Source organism: Sander lucioperca, chromosome 10, assembly GCF_008315115.2.
Source record: "Sander lucioperca isolate FBNREF2018 chromosome 10, SLUC_FBN_1.2, whole genome shotgun sequence".
Lineage (NCBI taxonomy): Eukaryota > Metazoa > Chordata > Actinopteri > Perciformes > Percidae > Sander > Sander lucioperca.
The window spans coordinates 6,775,642-6,796,659 of record NC_050182.1 but is presented as its reverse complement, the minus strand read 5'-3'; the positions used below and the strand labels follow the sequence as shown (position 1 = coordinate 6,796,659).

At 39.3% G+C, this 21,018-nt stretch overlaps 1 protein-coding gene across 13 annotated transcripts; it reads left to right on the top strand.

The window, feature by feature from the left end:
- The first annotated feature begins 2,065 nt into the window (after positions 1-2,065).
- Positions 2,066-20,303, top strand: LOC116064616 (NACHT, LRR and PYD domains-containing protein 12-like). Of its 13 annotated transcripts, XM_036006546.1 has the most exons (14): positions 3,810-3,899; positions 4,441-4,480; positions 4,769-4,852; positions 5,811-5,948; positions 6,136-6,261; positions 6,496-6,633; positions 11,956-12,001; positions 12,362-12,587; positions 14,919-16,704; positions 16,803-16,976; positions 17,486-17,659; positions 17,764-17,937; positions 18,020-18,066; positions 18,804-20,303. In XM_036006546.1, the coding sequence occupies exons 4-14, from the start codon at positions 5,830-5,832 to the stop codon at positions 19,346-19,348; spliced, it is 3,555 nt and encodes a 1,184-aa protein (XP_035862439.1). In that variant the 5' UTR covers positions 3,810-3,899; positions 4,441-4,480; positions 4,769-4,852; positions 5,811-5,829; the 3' UTR covers positions 19,349-20,303. The 13 variants fall into 13 exon arrangements, with proteins under 13 accessions (XP_031175682.2, XP_035862442.1, XP_035862440.1 ...); XM_031319822.2 differs by lacking the exons at positions 4,441-4,480; positions 4,769-4,852 and adding an exon at positions 2,066-2,229 and having other exon boundaries at positions 3,816-3,899; XM_036006549.1 differs by lacking the exons at positions 4,441-4,480; positions 4,769-4,852 and adding an exon at positions 2,067-2,229 and having other exon boundaries at positions 3,816-3,899; positions 6,136-6,174; positions 6,535-6,633.
- The last annotated feature ends 715 nt before the right edge of the window (positions 20,304-21,018 follow it).

Genomic DNA, 21,018 nt, shown 5'->3' with positions numbered 1-21,018 from the left:
TGTACCAGATTCCAGAGTCTCTATCTGATCTGTCAGAGGGCATGGCCCAGTTTTTCAAAAGTAATCCAGTGGGACTTCGGATCACGGATTGGATCAAATCTTGGAAATGGGTTTGTCGAAAGCAAAAGAGGGATTCTGAATGTAAGGTATTTTATTGTGTAACCTCCCTGTTGAGGCTTAGGAGGAAGTTGTAGTAAATATAGAGCTTTTATTTTGAAGGGAAAGAAGGGAAGTGAAGAAAGGGGTTGTTCTTTCTGACGTTTTGTGGTTGTGTAAAACTGAAAAGAAAGAGATTAAAGTGAGACGTGCAGTGCCGTCTTGGTTCCGGCATTGGAAGCCCGTGTCTTCATTTTAGAGTTAAACAGTGAGTCTATACAATCTAAGAAACGCTCGGTTACATGAACTAAGATCAGATCACGTAATCCGATCTTACATTTGATCTGGATCAAACCTGCCCTTTGGGTTTTTCAAAACTTTGAACTTGGTTTGGGATCTATTTGATCCAAAAAAAAAAAACATTATTATCCTTGATTCCATCAGAAGGGTGGATTCAGTTGTGATTTTTTTTCAAACCAAATAAAATCAGTGTTTTTTTTAAAGTGAATGATCACAAAATCAATGTTTACTGATGATATATACATTTCTTCATATTTGAAGCATGTCACATCTAATGAGATATGGTAAACAACAAAACTAAACAAAAAACAGTATAACAAAATAAAGAATGTAAAATGTTTCCGTTTATTACAGTGTTTCTGTTTCTTAAAATTAAAACAAACAATAGCTATTATTTACTTTCCTTTAAAAAAACTGGCATAAAAGTAAGATGGATCAGGTGATCCTGGATAGCAAAACATGGGATTTCCAAATCTGGATCAATTTGATCCAGATTAAATTTTTTGAAAAACTGGGCCCAGGAGACGGTTGTGAAGTTTAACGTTGGTAGTCCCCAGAGAAGAAGTTGGTCATTTCATGCTGCAGATTAGAACCCAATTAACACTTTTGCAAGGTACTATATCTACTATCAGTGTTGGGAGTAACGCAATTACAGTAATGTACTCCTTTTTTTTGTAACGCAGTAATATAACGCATTACTAATTAAATTTCGGTAATATTATACTTGTTACAATCTCAGTAACGCGAGTTACAACGCATTTTAACGCAACATTTAGTGGTGCATTGTTTTTTTAAGAATTCACCAACACCGCGACACATTTCTTCACTGGGAATTAATGTTGAGGCTTGCTACACGTAAATATCATTGCATTTTATCAGCCGTGGAGAGTAACTCTGCCTGTAGTGGAATGGCTTCGAATGACGACCAAAAGCGCTTGTCTTTTACTGTGACCATTTACTGTTCAATATGTTGCAGTTTTACAAACAAGAAAGTGGACAACTTCAGCCTGACGGACATGTTGCTTCTCAGTAAGCTAGCAAGAGTAGCTACACAACAGACAACTTCCGTGTAGCCTACTTCAAAATAAAAGCACTTCCTGTGACGGTTCGCAGTAAAACTAAATTACTGTTAAATAAGGTTGTGTAGGCTACCTTTTCACAAATCAGCTGTAAATCAAGTACTGTAAATAATGTTAAGAGTGAGTTTTAATCACACTATAATTGAACATTTCCTTTAGTGTTTTAAGTGCTATAAACAAACATTTTACAACAATGCCATACTTTTGAGTATTTTCATTTTCTCCTACTTGCCTATTATGTTTTACTTATCTATTTTGTATAGCTTTAGTTACTTTGCATATTTATATTAATTATACAAAATATGAATAATCTATGATGTGTTAAAGTGTTTTCACAAGCTAGCTCCCAAATCAAACTTCCCCTGTTATTTTGGTAAAAGTAATGCAAAAGTAGTGTAACGCATTACAATTCAGAGACAGTAATATTGTAATATAACTAATTACTCTCAAATGACAGTAACTAGTAATCTATAATGTATTACATTTTGGAAGTAACTTGCCCAACACTGTCTACTAGGTAGTATATCTGTGTCACATTGTCATTAGGGGCTGAGCCCCCCTTCAGGTCTGATCCTGGAATCATCCCTGCACTCAAGCACCAACATACTATACAGTATGTGTGAAACCCCGCCCTTTAGAGGGTGAAAGTGAAAGTAGAAGTTGTTTACTGCTGAACTTAACCGCCTTTTTCTTTCTATCTGCGTCAGTGTGTTTTAACAGCGACAGGTCGAGGAGTTGATCCGAAGATTTACTGGTCAGTTAACACTACTTCACATTAACAAACTGTGGGGAGATGTTATCTATTTATTTACAATAATGTGCAGTAGAAGTTTGGTGTTTTCTGCAGCAGTGTCGAGGTGAGTTTAACTTTCCGTCTTGCTCTAGGCCTACGTCAGGACTCCATGTTTGATATCTGCTTGATCCTTTCTGCATTTCTTTGCATAATCATAGATACATACATTTGCACCATTGATTTTTTTTCTAATGCTGCATTATATATTTGGTTTTTGATCGATTTCCCCGTCAAACTTGTTTCACAAAGATTTAGGAGCAGGGGAGGTGGTCAAGTTGTTGTAAATGGTGTTTATTTTTGATTGAAAAAAAAGAGAAAAGAGTTGCATTTATTTTTTTCAAATGTCCATGTTACAACAACACAGACTGTATTTAACAAAGAAGAAGAGGAACTAGACCAACTGGTCAGTGCTGTTCTGTTATCAGGAACATCATGTAGGTCTGCAGCGCCATCTAGTGACAGTACAGGGACATAACCTGATACATGAAAATAAACTAAAGCAATTACACTAAATATAGATGTCATGTATTACAAATGTAAATGGCTTTAAGAGCATGTTATTGAAGGGAGTGTGACATTGTGACATCTGAGGAACAAGATGGAAGAAAGGTCCAAGAAACTTTCACTTGAAAAATGTTTAAAAGCCTAAAAAAGAGCTAAACATTTTTTTTTTTAGATGACGTTTTTTATATTAAAATTATTTACGTTAGCTCTATTTTCTACATACTAACAATTGTAATAGCTATATAATAGATAGCCATCTAAATGAAGACTGCTTTGGACCTTTTTGAACTTTTGTGTTCCCTTCCTAAGAGCTCCTTCATTATTTGTTTGAACGTCTGAGCGCTCTCGAGCTTTTTTCATTCTAGAGAGACGTTTTTTCCTTTATTATCTGCACCAAAGCTCAAACAGGCTCAACACCGTTTAAATACAACACAAAAAAATGAAATCACATCTTTGTATACGTTGTGTTGCCTGCCTGAGGAGATACGGCTCATAGAATCAGTGAACTCTTTTAAAATCACTTCTTAAAACCTCTTTTAATAGACTTGCTTTCATGTGATGTCGTCTCTTTGTTTTTTTTAATTTATTTTACTTATTGATGTCATTGGTTGTGCCCTACACAATCTACATTTGTGAAAATAATGTTTTGCAAAAAGAATTGTTCCCCCTTTCCATGAAGTTCTTAAATGTAATATCTAAATGCGTAAGGTCTACATTTTAACATTAGCATTTTGCAAAGTTTTGTGTGATATTTGCACAATTAATTTATGATAGATATTTTTGTTAGACTTGATGCTTCTTTCTGTAGCAATCCTCATAGCAGTATATATATATATATACATGCAGCTCTGTCGATGAAATCAGCTAATCTCTTAGTGGATCTGGATCAAATCATACGAGTGTTAGTCAGCTTAGAGTTCCTTTAGTTGAAGACAGCTCTACACATCAGCACATTCTGGTATGACAAAGTTATATTAAATCGGATTTGTGTTCACTGCTGCTAAAACATCTGTTCAAATCTACATTCTAACTGATCTTTCCAGATGTTCTAAAGTCAAGAAGATGGAAAGATCTGCGTCTACAAGTCCTCCGGACTTTAACACTGAACCTAGACCTTCACAAACAAGGTAACAATGATTGGGACTGTCAGATTATATACTCATCATGTTTAACCCTCGTGTTGTCTTCTCGTTGACCTGCAACTTTTAGTTTTTCTGGGTCAAAATTAAAACTTCTGTTGATATTCCCGATGTTTTTGTCACTTTTTCCAATGCTTTCCTCAATTTGTTCTGTGCTTTTTTTGACGTTTTTGTTGGGTTTTTTCAACGTTCTTTCATCAATTGTTTTTTTCAAATGCTTTAAAATTGAATAAAACACCCAAATTCAATGAAAGTAGTGAGCTTTAACTTGTGAAGACCGTTGTAGGGAACCATCCACGTTACTATTTTTTGACAATTTGGTTTTTCTGATTCAAATTTCTGATGTAGAAACTTTTTGAAAATGGGTCAGATTAGACCTGAGGGCAACAGGAGGATTAAAACTGAGTAAGATTTATTTTATTAATTTCATTTTGCAAAAGGTTTCCCTTATACAGGTACACACAAACTAATGCATGCTTTGATAGAAAGTGTTTTTGGTTATCATCTTATAACTATAACTTTTTTACAGTGGCCAGTCAAGCAATCAGAAGAACCAGAACACCCTGATGGTAGGCAGTAATATTTAATAATCTGCATAATTGATTATTTTGTAAGTAGTTAACAGTAGGAAACACTGAGCAGATGTGTTACTGGATGCAGGTTGATTCCTGATATTTCACTAAAATATACCAACACATCTCACCTTTTATTTAGTCAACCAAAAACATAAGTTTTATAGCACATTGTAGTATCCTCGCAGGAACACTGTTATTTCAAAATAAAAGTGATTGATGACGTAGGGCTGATGTATGAGAACAGCTCAAAGTTTAATCAAAGGGTTTCATTGTCTGTGTCAGGTGATTCAGTCTGAATGTACGATAAGGAGAGTCTCATCCATGTCATGTCCTCGAGACTTCTGAACCCAACCTTTATCAAACAAGGTGAGATCACCAGTACTGTCAGATTATATACTCAACCCTAACACTGGCACCATCGTTTAAAGATTCTGATATTTAACTTTAATAGTTTGGGTTTGAAATGTTCTCTGCAGATAAATTTAGTTGTTTTGTTTTTATTTAATGCAGTTTCTGATAAATCATTACTGTCAGCACGTACTGTACATGGTTCTAACAGGAAATAAGAGAAAACAGGTTTTACATAATAAAACAAAGACATCCTTAATAAACGACACCTAGACAACAATATTATTTTAGTGTCTGTGATGTGTGTTACATTTAACAGTGCAATCTGCTGCAGAGTAATGTCATTATTTCAGTCTTCCAACAAAAAGATATATACACAGTAGAGTGCGGATCGGGCCGCATTTTTCTGTCCGAGCCCAGCCCGCGTCTGACAGAGCAGTAACTGAACCCGGCCCGAGCCCAACAGGCATTAAGATATTTCTGTCCGAGCCCGACCCGAGCCCAACACAGTTAAAATCTCGTTTTTTTTCCTCATACTAACGACACATGTACGTTTGTTTGTGTGGAAAGCTTTTATTAAGCAGCTGTAGGAAGGCATTCGGAAATGTCAACAGATGAGCGCATCAGCACACACGGGGCAACAAGCGCGCCTACATAATATGCTTTTTTAAATTAAAATGTTCAATGCCTTAACGCGCTGATGTGACCGAGCCCGACCCGAACCCGAACATCATTTCTAAATATCTGTCTGAACCCGGCCCGGCCAGTCGGGTCCCGACAGGCTCGGTTTGGGTATCCATCCTCTAATACACAGATATACAGATGAGTAAGGTCGACGATATTTAGTACAACAGCACTCCCTCCTGTGTGATATTGCTTTAGTATTTATGAATTCCTGCAGATACATGTGGTTGTTTTGATCGACACTTGAGCATCAAAACATCTTTTGTGTCTACATTGTAACTGATCTTTCCAGATTCACTGAAGTCGAGAAGATGGATACATCTCAGAGAGGATCAGCGTCTTCAAATGTCAGTTTAATGTCTGAAAAGACTGACCGCTCCAGAGAATATCCTCCAGACTTAAACGCTGAACCCAGACCTTCACAGACAAGGTGAGATAATCAGTACTGTCATTTAAAGAGTCTGATATTTAGCTTTCATAGTTTTGGTTTGAAATGTACTTTGTCTGAAGACCAAAATAGTATTATTCACGAATTCCTAGAGATAAATATTGTTGTTTTGATCGACAGTTGAGTTTCAAAACGTCTTTTGTGTTTACGTTGTAACTGATCTTCCCAGAGTCACTGGAGTCAAGAAGAAGCGTAAATCTCAGAGAGGAACAGCGTCTTCAGCGTCTGCAGAGACTGACCGCTCCAGAGAATATCCTCCAGACTTGAGCTCTGAACCTAGACCTTCACAAACAAGGTGAGATAATCACTACTGTCAGATTATATACTCAAAATTATACCTTTTCAAATTTCCCAGCACTGACACCAGCATTTAAAGATTCTGATATTTAGCTTGAATAGTTTTGGTTTGTAATGTTCTCTGTCTCATGACCACAATAGTATTAGAGAGAATTCCTGCAGATTAATGTAGTTGTTCAACAGTTGAGTTTCAAAACATCTTTTGTGTCTACATTATAACTTATCTTCACAGATCCACTAAAGTCAAGAAAAAGGGTAAATGTAAGAAAACATCAGCGTCTTCAAATGTCAGTTTAATGTCTGAAAAGACTGACCGCTCCAGAGAATATCCTCCAGATTTGAGCTCTGAACCCAGAACTTCACAATCAAGGTAAAATGATCAGTAATATCAGATTATATACTCAACATCATGTATTATACTGGGGAAGATTTCCCAACACTAACATTTAAAGATTCTGATATTTAGCTTTAATGGTTTTGGTTTGAAATGTTCTGTGGTCAACAATTCAATTTTCAATATTATTTCAAGTAGATTTTATTTATAGTATCAAATCATAACATGAGTTATCTTGAAACACTTTAAAGATAAAGTAGGTCTAGACCACACACAATTCTAGTAATTCCCCCAAGAGCAAGCATTTAGTGTGACAGTGGCGAGGAAAAACATCCTTTTAGGGAGAAACCTGGGACAATTCAATTCAATTTTATTTATAGTATCAAATCATAACAAGAGTTATCTCGAGACACTTTACAGATAGAGTAGGTCTAGACCACACTCTATAATTTACAAAGCCCCAACAATTCCAATAGTTCCCCCAAGAGCAAGCATTAGCAGTGGCTATTGCAACAGTGGCGAGGAAAAACTCCCTTTTAGGAAGAAACCTCGGCAGACCCAGACTCTTGGTGGGCGGTGTCTGATGGTTGGGGTTATGACGGTACGGGATGTAGCGTGGCACAGCAGAGCATGGGTGGACGTGGTGGACGCAGCAGGACGTAGCCGGACATTGCAGGGAATCGCAGAGCGTAGCAGGGTGTAGCAGGTCCATAGCCACAGCTGCACCCAAGACCCAGGTCTTGGTGTCACCCTAATCCGAGGCGATGTTCTGGGCGAAGAAGAAACATAAGGACTCCGGGGAGTAAACTCCCCAGAGCTAGGTGAGTAACAAGCACTTCTGAGACAGGATGTGCATAAAAGGAAACAAAAGAAAAGAGCGTGTCATAAGAAGGAACTTCCTCGGCAGTCTAGAATTATAACTGCATAACTAGGAGAGGCACTATATTATTGATTATACGATAGGTAAATCTGATGACTTTAAAGAGAAGCAGAGAGAAGCGGTGGTGCTGTGTCTGCAGCTATACACCCTGCCCCGCCGGTCTAGGCGTTCACTGCAACTCCTCACTCCCTAACTATAAGCTTTATCAAAGAGGAGAGTTTTCAGTTTAGTCTTAAATGTAGCGACGGTGTCTGCCCCCCGAACCCAGATTGGGAGCTGGTTCCACAGGAGAGGAGCCTGATAGCTGAAGGCTCTGCCTCCCATTCTACTTTTAGAGACTCTAGGAACCACAAGTAACTCTGCATTCTGGGAGCGCAGTGCTCTAGAGGGACAGTAAGGTACTAAGAGGACCTCAAGATATGAAGGAGCTTGACCATTTAGAGCTTTATAGGTCAGAAGAAGGATTTTAAATTCAATCCTGGATTTTACAGGAAGCCAATGGAGAGAAGCTAATACAGGAGAAATATGATCTCTTTTCTTAGTTCTTGTCAGAACACGTGCTGCAGCATTCTGGATCAGCTGGAGAATCCTAAGGGACTTATTTGAGCATCCTGATAATAAGGAATTACAGTAGTCCAGCCTGGAAGTAACGAATGCATGGACTAGTTTTTCAGCATCGTTTTGAGACAGGATGTTCCTAATTTTGGCAATGTTATGAAGGTGAAAAAAGGCTGTTCTAGAGGTTTGTTTTAGATGGGCATTGAAGGATATATCCTGATCAAAATAACTCTTAGATTTCTGACAGTAGTACTGGAGGCCAGGGCAATACCATCCAGAGTAATTATATCTTCGGCTAATGAGGTTCGTAGGTGTTTCGGGCCCAGCACAATAACTTCGGTTTTGTTTGAGTTTAACATCAGGAAATTGTAGGCCATCCATGATTTTATATCTTTAATGCAAGCTTGAAGTTTAGCTAGCTGGCTGGTTTCGTCTGGCTTGATTGACAGATATAATTGGGTGTCATCCGCATAACAGTGAAACTTAATTGAGTGTTTCCTAATAATATTGCCTAGAGGAAGCATATATAAGGAGAATAGAATTGGTCCAAGCACTGAGCCTTGAGGAACGCCATGGTTAATTTTAGCGTAATTGGAGGGTTTATTGTTAACATTAACAAATTGCGATCGATCAGAGAAGTAGGACTTAAACCAGTTTAGTGCGATTCCTTTAATGCCAACTAAATGTTCCAGTCTCTGTAAGAGGATGGTATGGTCGATAGTATCGAATGCAGCACTAAGATCTAATAAGACCCATTAGAGGTTGAGGGCAAGAGGTGATGAATAGTATCTCTAATTGTTATAATTCTATCGTTAAAGAAACTCATGAAGTCATCACTACTCAGAGCTATAGGAATAGATGGCTCAATAGAGCTGTGGCTATCTGTCAGCCTGGCTACAGTGCTGAAAAGAAACCTTGGGTTGTTCTTATTTTCTTCTATTAGTGATGAAAAGTAGTCTGATCTGGCCTTTCTTAGGGTCTTCCTATAGGTTTTCAGACTGTCTTGCCAAAACGAGATTCTTCCAGTTTGGTGGAACGCCATTTACTTTCAAGTTTGCGCGAGATTTGTTTTAATTTACGAGTTTGGGAGTTATACCAAGGAGCTAGTTTCCTTTCCTTCATCGTCTTCTTTTTAAGGGGAGCAACAGAGTCTAAAGTAGTCCGTAGGCAGGCCGTAGCACCGTCTACGAAATTATCAATTTGAGAGGGACTAAAGTTTACATAAAGATCCTCTGTTATATTACGGCACGGTAATGAGTTTAATGCTGTTGGAATAACTTTATTTAGCTATAGCACTGTCAGATAGGCTTCTAGTGTAGAAGCTTTTATCTAATTTCGTATAGTCGGGTAGTAAGAATTCGAAAGTTATTAAAGCAGCCATATTATGCTCATTTTCAGGTTCATAATTGTATTTTAAGGTTGTACCAGAATAGGTTTACATGGTTTAATTTTCAAAAAACACCATATTTGTGTTGTACTGCAATGCTCTCTCTCACTGCTGCAGATCCTCTTTTCAGCTGGTCTCTGTTTTAGCTACAGAGTGAGACCTCTTTTCTTCTTCTTCTTCTGTACTATCTTTGATTGCACTGCACATGCCCAGTAGCTCAGATGTAGATCATGTCAGCTAGCTAGCTCCATAGACAGTAAAAGAAAGGCTGTTTCTACAACTTTGGTCAGTTACAAGGCAGGATTAGCTGGGAGACTTCTAAATGAGGGCGCACATGTAAGTAGTTCTTTTGTAGATTATGGTGAACTTGTGTGTGTTGTAGCAGTGCTTTGCTATTGAGAACGAGGTAGCATGCTAGCGTTAGCATGCTAGCGTTAGCCATAGCGTTAGCATGCTAACGCTACGAGCTAATGGTTGCGGTTAGCCTGCTCGTTTCGGCTTGTGACGTCACAAGCCGTTCCGATTTTGAACAGCTCACCCAGAGACTGAAGGCAGGACACATTCAGAAACCGTATCTCACTCTAAACAGCATGGGTGGATTTTTTTCAAAGTTTGTATGTGTGTGGAAGCACCAGAGACACAACATAACACCCCAAATCCCAGAAAAAGTGATTTTTTCATAATATGGGCACTTTAAGAAGTGGTCTGATAATAAAGGATTTTGCGGGAATACTATTACGTCTTCAATTTTGATACCATATGCCAGCACAAGGTCAAGGGTGTGGTTAAAACAGTACGTGGCCTCATGCACCCTCTGACTGAAACCAATAGAATCTAGTAGTGAGTTGAAAGCAGTACTAAGGCTATTGCTGTCAACGTCCACATGGATATTAAAATCACCTACAATAAGTACTTTGTCTGATTTTAGGACTACACATGATAAAAACTCTGAGAATTCCGATAAAAATTCAGAATATGGACCTGGTGCTCGGTAGACAACAACAAATATAATAGGCTGTACTGTTTTCCATGTTGGATGCTGAAGATTAAGAACGAGATTTTCAAAAGAGTTATAATTTAGTTTAGGTTTAGGATTAATTAACAGGTTTGAGTCAAATATGGCTGCAACTCCCCCTCCTCGGCCTGAGCCTCTAGGAATTTGAGTATTAATATGAGTGGGAGGAGTGGCTTCATTTAGACTGACATACTCTTCATGGCCCAGCCATGTTTCAGTTAGACAGAATAGATCAATTTGATTATCGGATATCAATTTGTTTACTAGTATTGCTTTAGAAGACAGAGATCTGATATTTAGTAGACCGCATCTAATTTTCCTATCCTGTTCTATCATTGCAGTGGTAGTTGTAATTCCAATTAGGTTGTTAAGTATTGCCCCTCTTTTGGTTACCTGTGATTTAACTGATCTGAGTCGAGTTACAGACACTGTCTCGTTTTTTGGGGCAGGTTGTGGCTGACGTGAACTGGATGCTAAATTGACTATGTTTGCAGTCAACTTCTTATTACTTAGGGGATTCAACACTTTGTATGGTCTATTGTTGATTATAACTGGAATAGTACTAGTACTACATGTTACCCTGCAGAAAACATTTTCAGATTCATTCACTTGTAAAGTGCCATTAGGATCAATACCTGGGGGGCATGAATCTGTGATATTTTCAACAGAATGTCAATACTTTGGCAGACCCAGGCTCTTGGTAGGCGGTGTCTGATGGTACCAGTTGGGGATATGATGAACAGTGGCAATTGTAGTCACAATAAAGATAATGGAACTATGACTAGAAATAGTAGTTGTTGAAGTAGTTCATGGCGTAGCAGGACATAGCATGACGACACCAGGCATGTTGATACTAATTACTTAAATGTATGTAGTACTTGGCATTCTGACTGGTAGCCCCCCATGAATCATTTGTATTATTAGGAATTATATTTGTATGTTATCTGCATGTTACATCACATACATCAGTCTAAATTAAGAGTTTACTAAATTGATGAAAGCTGTGCATGCTGCAAAATCCCATCCAAATCATTTTTAAGTTCCGCGGTACTGTACTGAAATACAGCCTTGTCATCAGCACATAGGGAGATAAGGATAATACCATTGTATTAGTTTTTTAAGTCCATAGACTTAATTATAATATATCATATTAGCTAATTACTCTGTAAATAAAATTAATCATATTCACAAAATTTACACAATGGCGGTTATGTGTTCAATAGATAAAATGAAAAGCAATACAATTATGTGTATTATTTGCCAAACAGTAGGCAAAAGTCAGGAAAGTGTCTTAATTCTTACAAAGACACCAATAAACTCGGCATTTAAAACAATTAAAAACAAACGGTGTCTGTTAGGCATAAATTGTAAAACCATTTACTCATACACATTAAAGCTAGAAGTAATGATGAATTTCATTGTTCTTAATTTCATTGTGCAATAGGGGGACTTGGACAGCACTAACTAATGCATGCTTTGATAGAACATGTTTTTTGGTTACTATCTATCTTTTTTTAGTGGCCAGACCACATCAGGCATTCGGCGGAAGCAGAACACCCTGAAGGTAAGCAAATATTTAAAGAGATATTTTGCTGATTTATATCCAGCTCTGTGTCATCTTTGTGTGGGCAGTTTGTTTGCCTGAACAGTGTTTGGCTCCCCTCCGTGATGCAGTTCATCAAGCTTCCGAAAAATCCCAGCAGCAGAACTCTGCCGAGATCCGAAAACGTCCGCTGCTGTGCTTCTCCGTGCACTGGTGCCATACACGTTCATCTAAATGCACTGCCCACACAAAGATGACACAGAGCTGCATTAAAATCGGCTAAGCATCCCTTAAATAATCAACTAATGATAGCAGATTTGCTAAAACGTGTGATTTATGGTACAGTAGACAGCTAACATGTGATTTCATGGTCTTCATCAGGTGTTTGAATCTAAAGTCATGGCTTTCGTAGAGCAAGCTCTGATAACACATAAGAAGGTCCTTTCTGAAAACCACAAAGAATTGTTTGAGGAAGACGAGCAGGAGGACGTGCTTGATGATCAGCCGGTCGAGTTTGATGATGAAACAAGTGAAGCAGCTCTGAAGATTGCTCTCCATATCTTGAGGGCCATGAAGGCGGATGAACATGTTCACACACTTGAGCAAAGTAAGAGACTGCATGTTACTTTACTTTTGTTTTGTTTGTGTTAGGAGATTGTAGCTGCTCGCTGTTTAATAAATATTATTAATCTACATTAAGTTTTTTCTTTACCAATTTGTCTGTTAACTTTGGCCTAGTTTATTAGATGAATTGCAATGACATTTGATGTTATGCTAGCTAAAATGAATATGTGAGCATGCTAACATTAGCATTATGCTAAAAGCACAGTTGAGCCAACTTTCCGCTGTAGCTGAAATCTAACGAGTAGGGGTATCACGATTCCAAGTCCACGATATGTTTTTAAGGCCATGATTCAATTAAATTATTGATTTAAACATGTTTTAGGGACGAATGGCAGAAGTGTCCTTGCAACAACAGTTTTGAGTTTCTCAGAGGTTTACTACGTCTAAGTCTACATTACCCTTAGTGTGTCTCAAATCGCGCACTTCCGTTAGTGTACTAACTGAAGTGCACTTCGTACACTACGTACTTACTTACATAGTGCGTAAAATTTGACGGGGTAGTGTTGTCTCAAATCGCGCACTGCCTTATGTACTTACAGGAAATGACATCACATCTCAGTCCTCCTTCTTCTTCTTCTGTGAAATTGTGAATTGTACCCAAGGCAGAGCATTCCCAACACTGTTGTCACTCGTGAAAAACACATTTCTGCTTTGTTCATCAAAATTAATGTGATTGTTTTTATTGTTGCTTGTTTTTGCTCTCTTTTTTATGCAACCGTAGACTTACCGGTATGATGATATTCATACTTTTGCTCTTAATTCATTGTAAAAAACAACCCAAAATGGCCATTTTTAGTTATTTTAGCAAAATCTGAGCAATTCAAATGGTGTCCAACTGACATAAAGAACATACATAGAAAATAGTCATATTATATGTTTATATAAGGGTGTTTATTGCAATAGCTATTAATTACAGTGACAATACAAGAGTGAAAGCAGAGGCAACCCAATAGACATTTAAATATATCCCATTGTTCTATTCATTGCTGGCCCTGTACTTTGATGGGGAAAGTGATATGATGGTGGACTTCAGACTCTCCAGGGGGATCCTTTAACGGTACATCCTCGGCACGGCGTGTGACCATGGCTGGGGACCCGTCATCGAGGCCCTTGTCTTCCTCTTTTGGCTAGCCAGCGGTACCTGTTATCGTGGTTTAGCCAGAGCCTTTGCTATGCCCCGGGCCACTGTGCACCGTGCTGTCCACAATACCAGCAGGGAAATCCTCTCTCTCCTCCCCCAGGTCGTTCCCCTTTCCAGGAGGACTTTCCTCAAGTTGGCAGCATTGACGGCCACGTCTGTGTCCCTAACGATTATATAAGTCAGGACACAAACAGCACTGTTAATACGTTATAACATAGCATACATTAACGTACTGTAACATTACTACTGACGCTCGCAGCTTAATGTATATCTACAAGATCACACATCTAACACTAAAATCGTCTACAGTGAGGACGATAGTTTAACACAACAAACAACCGTATACCACAACACATGTAACATTAGCTAGGTTATAACTTATTTGCCAGTGGTTAAACCAAAGAGTATAGACGTACCCGTAACTTCGTTGGTTAAACTGTGCCGCTGTTAGCTAGCTAAGGTTAGCTAAAGCTACCTTGATAGCACATCAAATTACGGTACAAATTAACGTTATAATTCGCGGTACAAAAATCATCACCGACTCCAAAATTAACCAAATATACATAAACAGGTGGCTTATATGTTATACAAGTATAGCAAAAGACTAATGTTCAACTTACATTCGTAATACTCCGTGGGTCTCGCTGTCGCGTATATATAGTTTTTCACCTTTTGTTAGCTCCGCCCCTTCCGCTACGTAGCCAAGATGGCGACCGTTGAGGTTGGAAAGTGTCCATCGATCCACACTCAACTTTTTGACCGTTATGAGTGCACCATCCGGGTACTTGTAGTGCACTGCATTTACCACACTTCGACGAGTGACAGATTGAGTGTACTCAAATAGCTAGTATAAGTACAAAAGTGCGCGATTTGAGACACACCTCCTGTGTCTTTAGCTGCATGCTACCAGCCGCTAAGCTACGCTGTGTCTGTTTTGTTTTTCTTCTGACGTGCACAAGTAGGTGGGTGAAGGGAGAAACAAATACTGTTGGAATCGCTGATCCTGATTCTGATTTTGATACTCAAAATCGAAAGCTCAATTTTCGATTTAAAATTGGAAACACCCCTATTAACAAGCATTACAACCTCCTCAGAACTGGTGTAAAGGGTAACAAGAGGGAAAAGCACATGCATTGTTGTTATTATTGATGTTACACATTTCTGTGCTGTTAGGTCATTATGGAGAACTCGTCATGTACCAACAGAAAATAAAACCTTACCTGAAGGAGAAAAGTGACTGCATATTGGAAGAGACACAGCAGTGGCCTGTGCCTCTTAGAAAGATTTATACAAAGCTATATCTGATAGATGGGGACTGTGGAGAAGTCAACATTGAACATGAAGTAAGACAAATTGAGACAGCGTTTAACAGATGTCAGAATTCTTCTGAAACTCTGATAAAGTGTGAGGACATCTTCAAGACCAAACCCAACCAACTAGACAAACCAATCCGAACGGTGCTCACAAAGGGGATAGCAGGCATCGGCAAAACTGTGTTGGCACAGAAGTTCATACTTGACTGGTCAGAGGAGAAGGCCAATCAAGACATCCAGCTGCTGTTTTCACTTCCTTTAAGGGAACTCAATTTTCTCAAAAATGAAACAAGAAGTTTGATGGAGCTCCTGTGTGACTTCTCTCCAGGCCTGAAGGAATCTGGAATCAAAGACCTACAGATGTACAAAGTTATGTTCCTACTGGATGGTCTTGATGAGTGCAGACTCCCTCTGGATTTCAACGGAAATAAGAGATGTTGTGAAGCTACACAGTCCGCCTCCGTGGATGTGCTCATGACAAACCTCATTGCAGGTCACCTGCTACCAGAAGCTAAACTTTGGATAACTACTCGGCCTACTGCCGCAAACTGCCTCCCTCCACAGTATGTCGACCGTGTGACTGAGATACGAGGCTTCAACAACCTACAGAAGGAGCAGTACTTCAACAAGAAAATCGATGATGAGAACTTAGCCAGAAGAGTTATCGCAAACATAAAGTCGACTAGAAGTCTCTACATCATGTGCCACGTGCCAGTGTTTTGCTGGATTTCCTCTATCGTCCTTGGAGAAATGTGCGCCAAAGCAGGTGGAGGAAAAATGCCAAAGACTTTGACTCAGATGTACATCCACTTTCTGGCACATCAGACTGCACAGATTCATGTCAAGTACGGCAAAGAGCAACATCTGGACTCCCAAGGTAATAGCAAGTTGATTATGGCACTTGGGAAGTTGGCCTTCCAGCAGCTGGAGAAAGGCAACCTGATCTTCTATGAGGACGATCTAAGAGAGAGTGGTATTGATGTCAAAGACGCGTCTGTCTACTCAGGAGTGTGCACTCAAGTCTTTAGGGAAGAGTCCTGGATGCAGCATAAAGTATTCTGCTTTGTGCATCTGTCTGTCCAAGAGTTTCTCGCAGCTTTGTACGTCCACGTGATGTACAAGGCCTATGGAGTAAACCTGATGACCGAAGAACTTGAACAGGTAGACCACGCCATGCCTGTATCCGAACTGCACAAAGCTGCAGTGGACAGAGCCTTAAAAAGTGACAACGGCCACCTGGATCTCTTCCTGCGTTTCCTTCTCGGACTCTCTCTGGAATCCAGTCGGGATCTGCTCAGAGGCCTGAACATCAAAGTAGAAACCTGTGACTCCCAAAGTCATGAAGAAACCATCAAGTACATCAAGGAGAAAATAAATCAGACTCATCAGTCAGAGAGGTACATCAATCTCTTCCACTGTCTGAATGAGTTAAATGAACACATTCTGGTGGAGGAGATCCAGAGGCACTTGGACTCAGACCGAGACTTGGCGATGGACAAGTGCTCTGCAGCTCGGTGGGCGGCTCTGGTCTTTGTGTTGCTGACCTCACCAGAGAAGCCAGAGGAGATCCACCTCAAGAAATACTCCAGAACCGAAGACGGCCTTTTCAGGCTCCTACCAGCCATCAAAGCATCCAGATCAGCAAAGCAAGTATCCTTCATCCTTATCACTGAATGTCTTGATCCTGTGTTTTAAACTGTAGATTTTCTTTATGACAAGTTGACTGTGTCTTTCTTTTTATCAGGTTGAATGATTGTAATCTCACCGCAGACTGCTGTCAGAAGCTGTCAGAAGCTTTCAGCTCATACTCTAATGAGCTGATTCACTTAAATATAAGTGACAACAACTTACAAGACTCAGGAATCATGTCTCTCTGCGCTGGACTCCAAAGCCCACACTGCAGACTGAAGACCCTGAGGTGAGTCAGTGCTAAAGCTGACAGTAATGTGACTGAACAAAGATAGGGAAAGTACCAGAGTTGTAAAATCCTGTGTGAAAGTATTATAAACCTCTGTGCAGGGTTTTGGCATCGTTTAAAATGACAGATCTGTTACTCAAACTGAACCTTGTGGATCAAATGTCATGTCTGATACAGGATTGAATTAATTTAGATTCCATTCCAGCTAGCAGCCTTCTTCAGATTCATTTTTTTTTAATTTTTATTTCACTTTCATTTACCGTTGATGTCTGTATGTGCATAAGGTTTTGGTATGACTCACAAAATTTGACTCATAGAAAAAGGTCTGAGTCATGGTTTCAATATTCAACACAAAAGCCTGTAAATAAATTGAACTATTGCAAGGTTTATAATCAATATTTTGAGATGAGGGATTTAGCTATGTGGTACCTTTTGTGGTGTTGGAGTTTGGGAGATTGATATATTTGATGTCTTCATATTGCAAGGGTATATGTGGTTTGTCCCTTCAGGCTGAACCGATGCGGTCTGACCCAGGGATGTTGTGAAAAGCTGGCTTCAGTACTGAGCTGGCCCTCATCACATCTCCGAGAGCTGGACCTGAGTGACAACGACATTGAAGATCCAGGGGTGCAGCAGCTCACCACTGGACTGGGAAATGTGGTCTGTAAACTGGAAACCCTCAGGTATCACTGAAAGAAAACTATATAAAAAAAACTATAATGCATGTTTAATAGCTATGAACGGTATCAAACGCCGGTTAAGAATGAATTCTGTCACTCTGTCACAGGTTGTCGTTCTGTAACATCACAGAGAAAGGTTGTGGTTTCTTGGCCTCGGCAGTGAAGTCCAACCCCTCCCACCTGAGCGAGCTGGACCTGAGCTACAATCACTTAGGAGAGTCAGGAGTGAAGCTCATCTCTGAAGCTTTGGAGGAAGGACGGAGCGAATTAACTAAACTCAGGTAAAGAAAGAACACTGTCTGATGTTTTTGTATTTTTTTGTGTAATCTATGCTGACAACATATCTTTCTATCTGTTCCACAGAGTCGACCACAACACAGAACACTGGTTCAAACCAGGGCTGAGACGATGTAAGTCATGAATTTTCTCGTAATAAAATCCTTTAGATATTGAGTACAGACCTTTGTGTTGATGTTTTGAAAATACGGATGCCACGGTGAGGAAATGTTCCAACCGTGACAACACATTTTATAAGGGAAGAAATTCATCAAAGAAGCTCAATATTTGCAGAGCGCCTTCTTTGATCTCTGGCCTCTCCAGTTCAGTTTATAGATTGCCTCATTAACATTATCAGGTTCTCTATTAATATTGTGTTTAAATCGGAAATTGTGCCAAATAGGTGCTTTTGCTTTTCAAATGTAAATCATTGGAGACATTTTTTTAACGTCACAAAATGATTTTGAATTTGATCCATTTGGTCTGATAAAATTTGGAAAGTCTAGAAGAGCCACACGATTAAATAATTTAATCCCCATTGAAGTTAGCAGCTCAGCCGGCAGAGGTCTCTAGTATGCCTGCTCTATGGGCCAAGGAAGTTAAACTTTTTTGGCTTTATGCGCCACTGAGCAACTATCATAGACATGAACGGGGCTCCACCTTGAACGCTGTATCCAGGTTTTATTATACATCCATGCTCCTACATGTAAGCTAAAGCATGTAAGTTCAGTTTCCTCTTTCAAATCATATTTCAGACTTTTCCTTGTGCATTATTGCCATTATACCATGGCCACTTTCTAAGTATATTTATAATTTGTGGTATAAATTGCCATTACTAGATGCCTAACTTTTGACTACTTCCTGCCACCAGATGCCTGTGAGCTGACAGCGGATCCTGACTCTGCTCACAAACTCCTCGTCTTCTCTGACAACCGACGAAAGGTTAGCCAGGGCACAGAGGAGCAGCCATATCCAGATCACCCCGACAGATTTGACTACTGGCCACAAGTCCTGTTCCAGCAGGGCCTAAAGGGCCGCCAATACTGGGAGGTGGAGTGGGAGGGGAAATGGGCTGGGATCGGAGTGGCCTACAGCGGCATCAGTCGCAAAGGGTCGGGCAACGACTGCGTGATGGGATACAATGACATATCTTGGAGTCTGCACTGTTCCGGTAAAGGCTACCGCGCGCATCATAACTTCGAGACCACTGTCATTCCAGTCCCTCTGAATGATAACTCTGGTGGACTGGCCGTGTATCTGGACTGGGAGGCTGGCATCCTGTCCTTCTACAGAGTTTCTTCCGGAGGGTCGCTGACACACCTGCACACCTTCAACACCAAATTCACTGAGCAGCTCTACCCAATTTTTAGGGTGTGGGGTGAACGCTCCTCAGTGAGGCTGAGACGAGTGGAATAAGTTGACAAAGAAAAGACTCAATCAGGGATGTTTGCAATGAATCAATGTTTGATTAGCAGACCCAAATGGAATCTGCAGATTTATTCTTTTGTTTTTTAGCGGTGATCCAGAAAAATGAAAATCTGCGGGACAATATCCAAGTCTTTTACAATATTTTACTGTTTCTCCTCCTTAGTTTTTGGACATGCATCTCTACCACAGCCCTACAAACTGGTTGGTTTGTGTGTAACAATCATAGCAACGCACAGAGCTGACCATAAGCCATGAACAGGCAAGAGGCTGTAAACTGTCACAAACTGCAGTCCATCTACCCTTCCCGATGGTAGTGACGGGCTGACACCGGTGTGGACAGTGTGACAGGAAGAGGAGCTTAGCTACTTTCAAGAATAACAACAAAATTGCACAGTGAGTGTGAGGTCTTGAGAGAGAGATGGTGGATGAGGTCAGAGAAGAAATGAACAGTAAAGCTGTCAAGTAGTTAAGTGTACAGTATAGGTTGGTTTGTTTTTGTAAATATCTCAGGCGCCTGCGAGAATATACTGCAGTAATCAGTACCCGGGATACTATTCATCATGTATAGGTGAATTACCTGGTTTCTCTGTGTTGCATGTAAACATTATGCCGGGATACATTTTATAACCAGAAAACTAATCCATGGAAACCCACCCGTTGATTTAAGAAATGTGTGCCTCCCTAAATTGGACTTTCCTGCAGTTGCATGAAGTCATACTGCGGTTTGCTCAAAGCCTTTATTCCGATTCAGGTTGCTCAGGGGTGTAACTTTGGATTCAACATCGGGGGGGTCTGCATGTCTGCATGTATTGAGAAAAGTGAAAAAATTGTTGAAAAAGTTGACAAAAATGTCAAAAGAAAGAAAGCGGCAGAAACATTTTTTTTTTTTTAAGCTTAACTTTTGAATAATCGTTTGTATTATAGTATACAACCGATCATCTGCCAAAAAACTCTTACTTGTCTTTTGCATCTTCCAAAACAATCACATACTTCATAATATACATGAATTAAAAGAAAAAAACTGTAAAATATTAAAAAAAACAAAAATATTTTTATAGTTAAAGAAGACGGTAAAGGCAACAAAGGAAAGGACGTCCTAAGTAACTCATATTTACACATTTTCAGATTTATGAATACTATTTTATTTCATTACTTTTTTATTTGAAAGCAAATATGTTTCCATTGTCTCTATAATGTTGTATTAAAACGTGATAGCTTACATAAAATAACATAAAAGGTAGCTTTTTTATAATGTTTTACTTTTTTATATTTTATACATTTTTTTTATTGTATACTTTTAATATTTTCGTTTTTTGCCTGTATTTTTCTAATTTTTCTGAAACTACTAGACCATCCTCAAAATAAGTAAATTGTAGCACACCATAGTCAACTTTAACAAAATAAATTGTAACTTCCCACAATATTGTGGCTAGTGGAAATGCTGAGTGGCCAGTAAGAAAACCACAGTGGCTGCTGAGCAAAAGAAGTTGATGTCAAGCCCTGTTTAAACATGAAAAATGAATCTATTATCAAAATATGCAAATTCCCCGTTGATCTGCTGCAGTTATCATTGCAGGAATCCTGTGTATTTATTGACCTGTAATTTATATAATTACTAACTCGTATTAGTTTTATAGACATCACTTTATACCTGCATC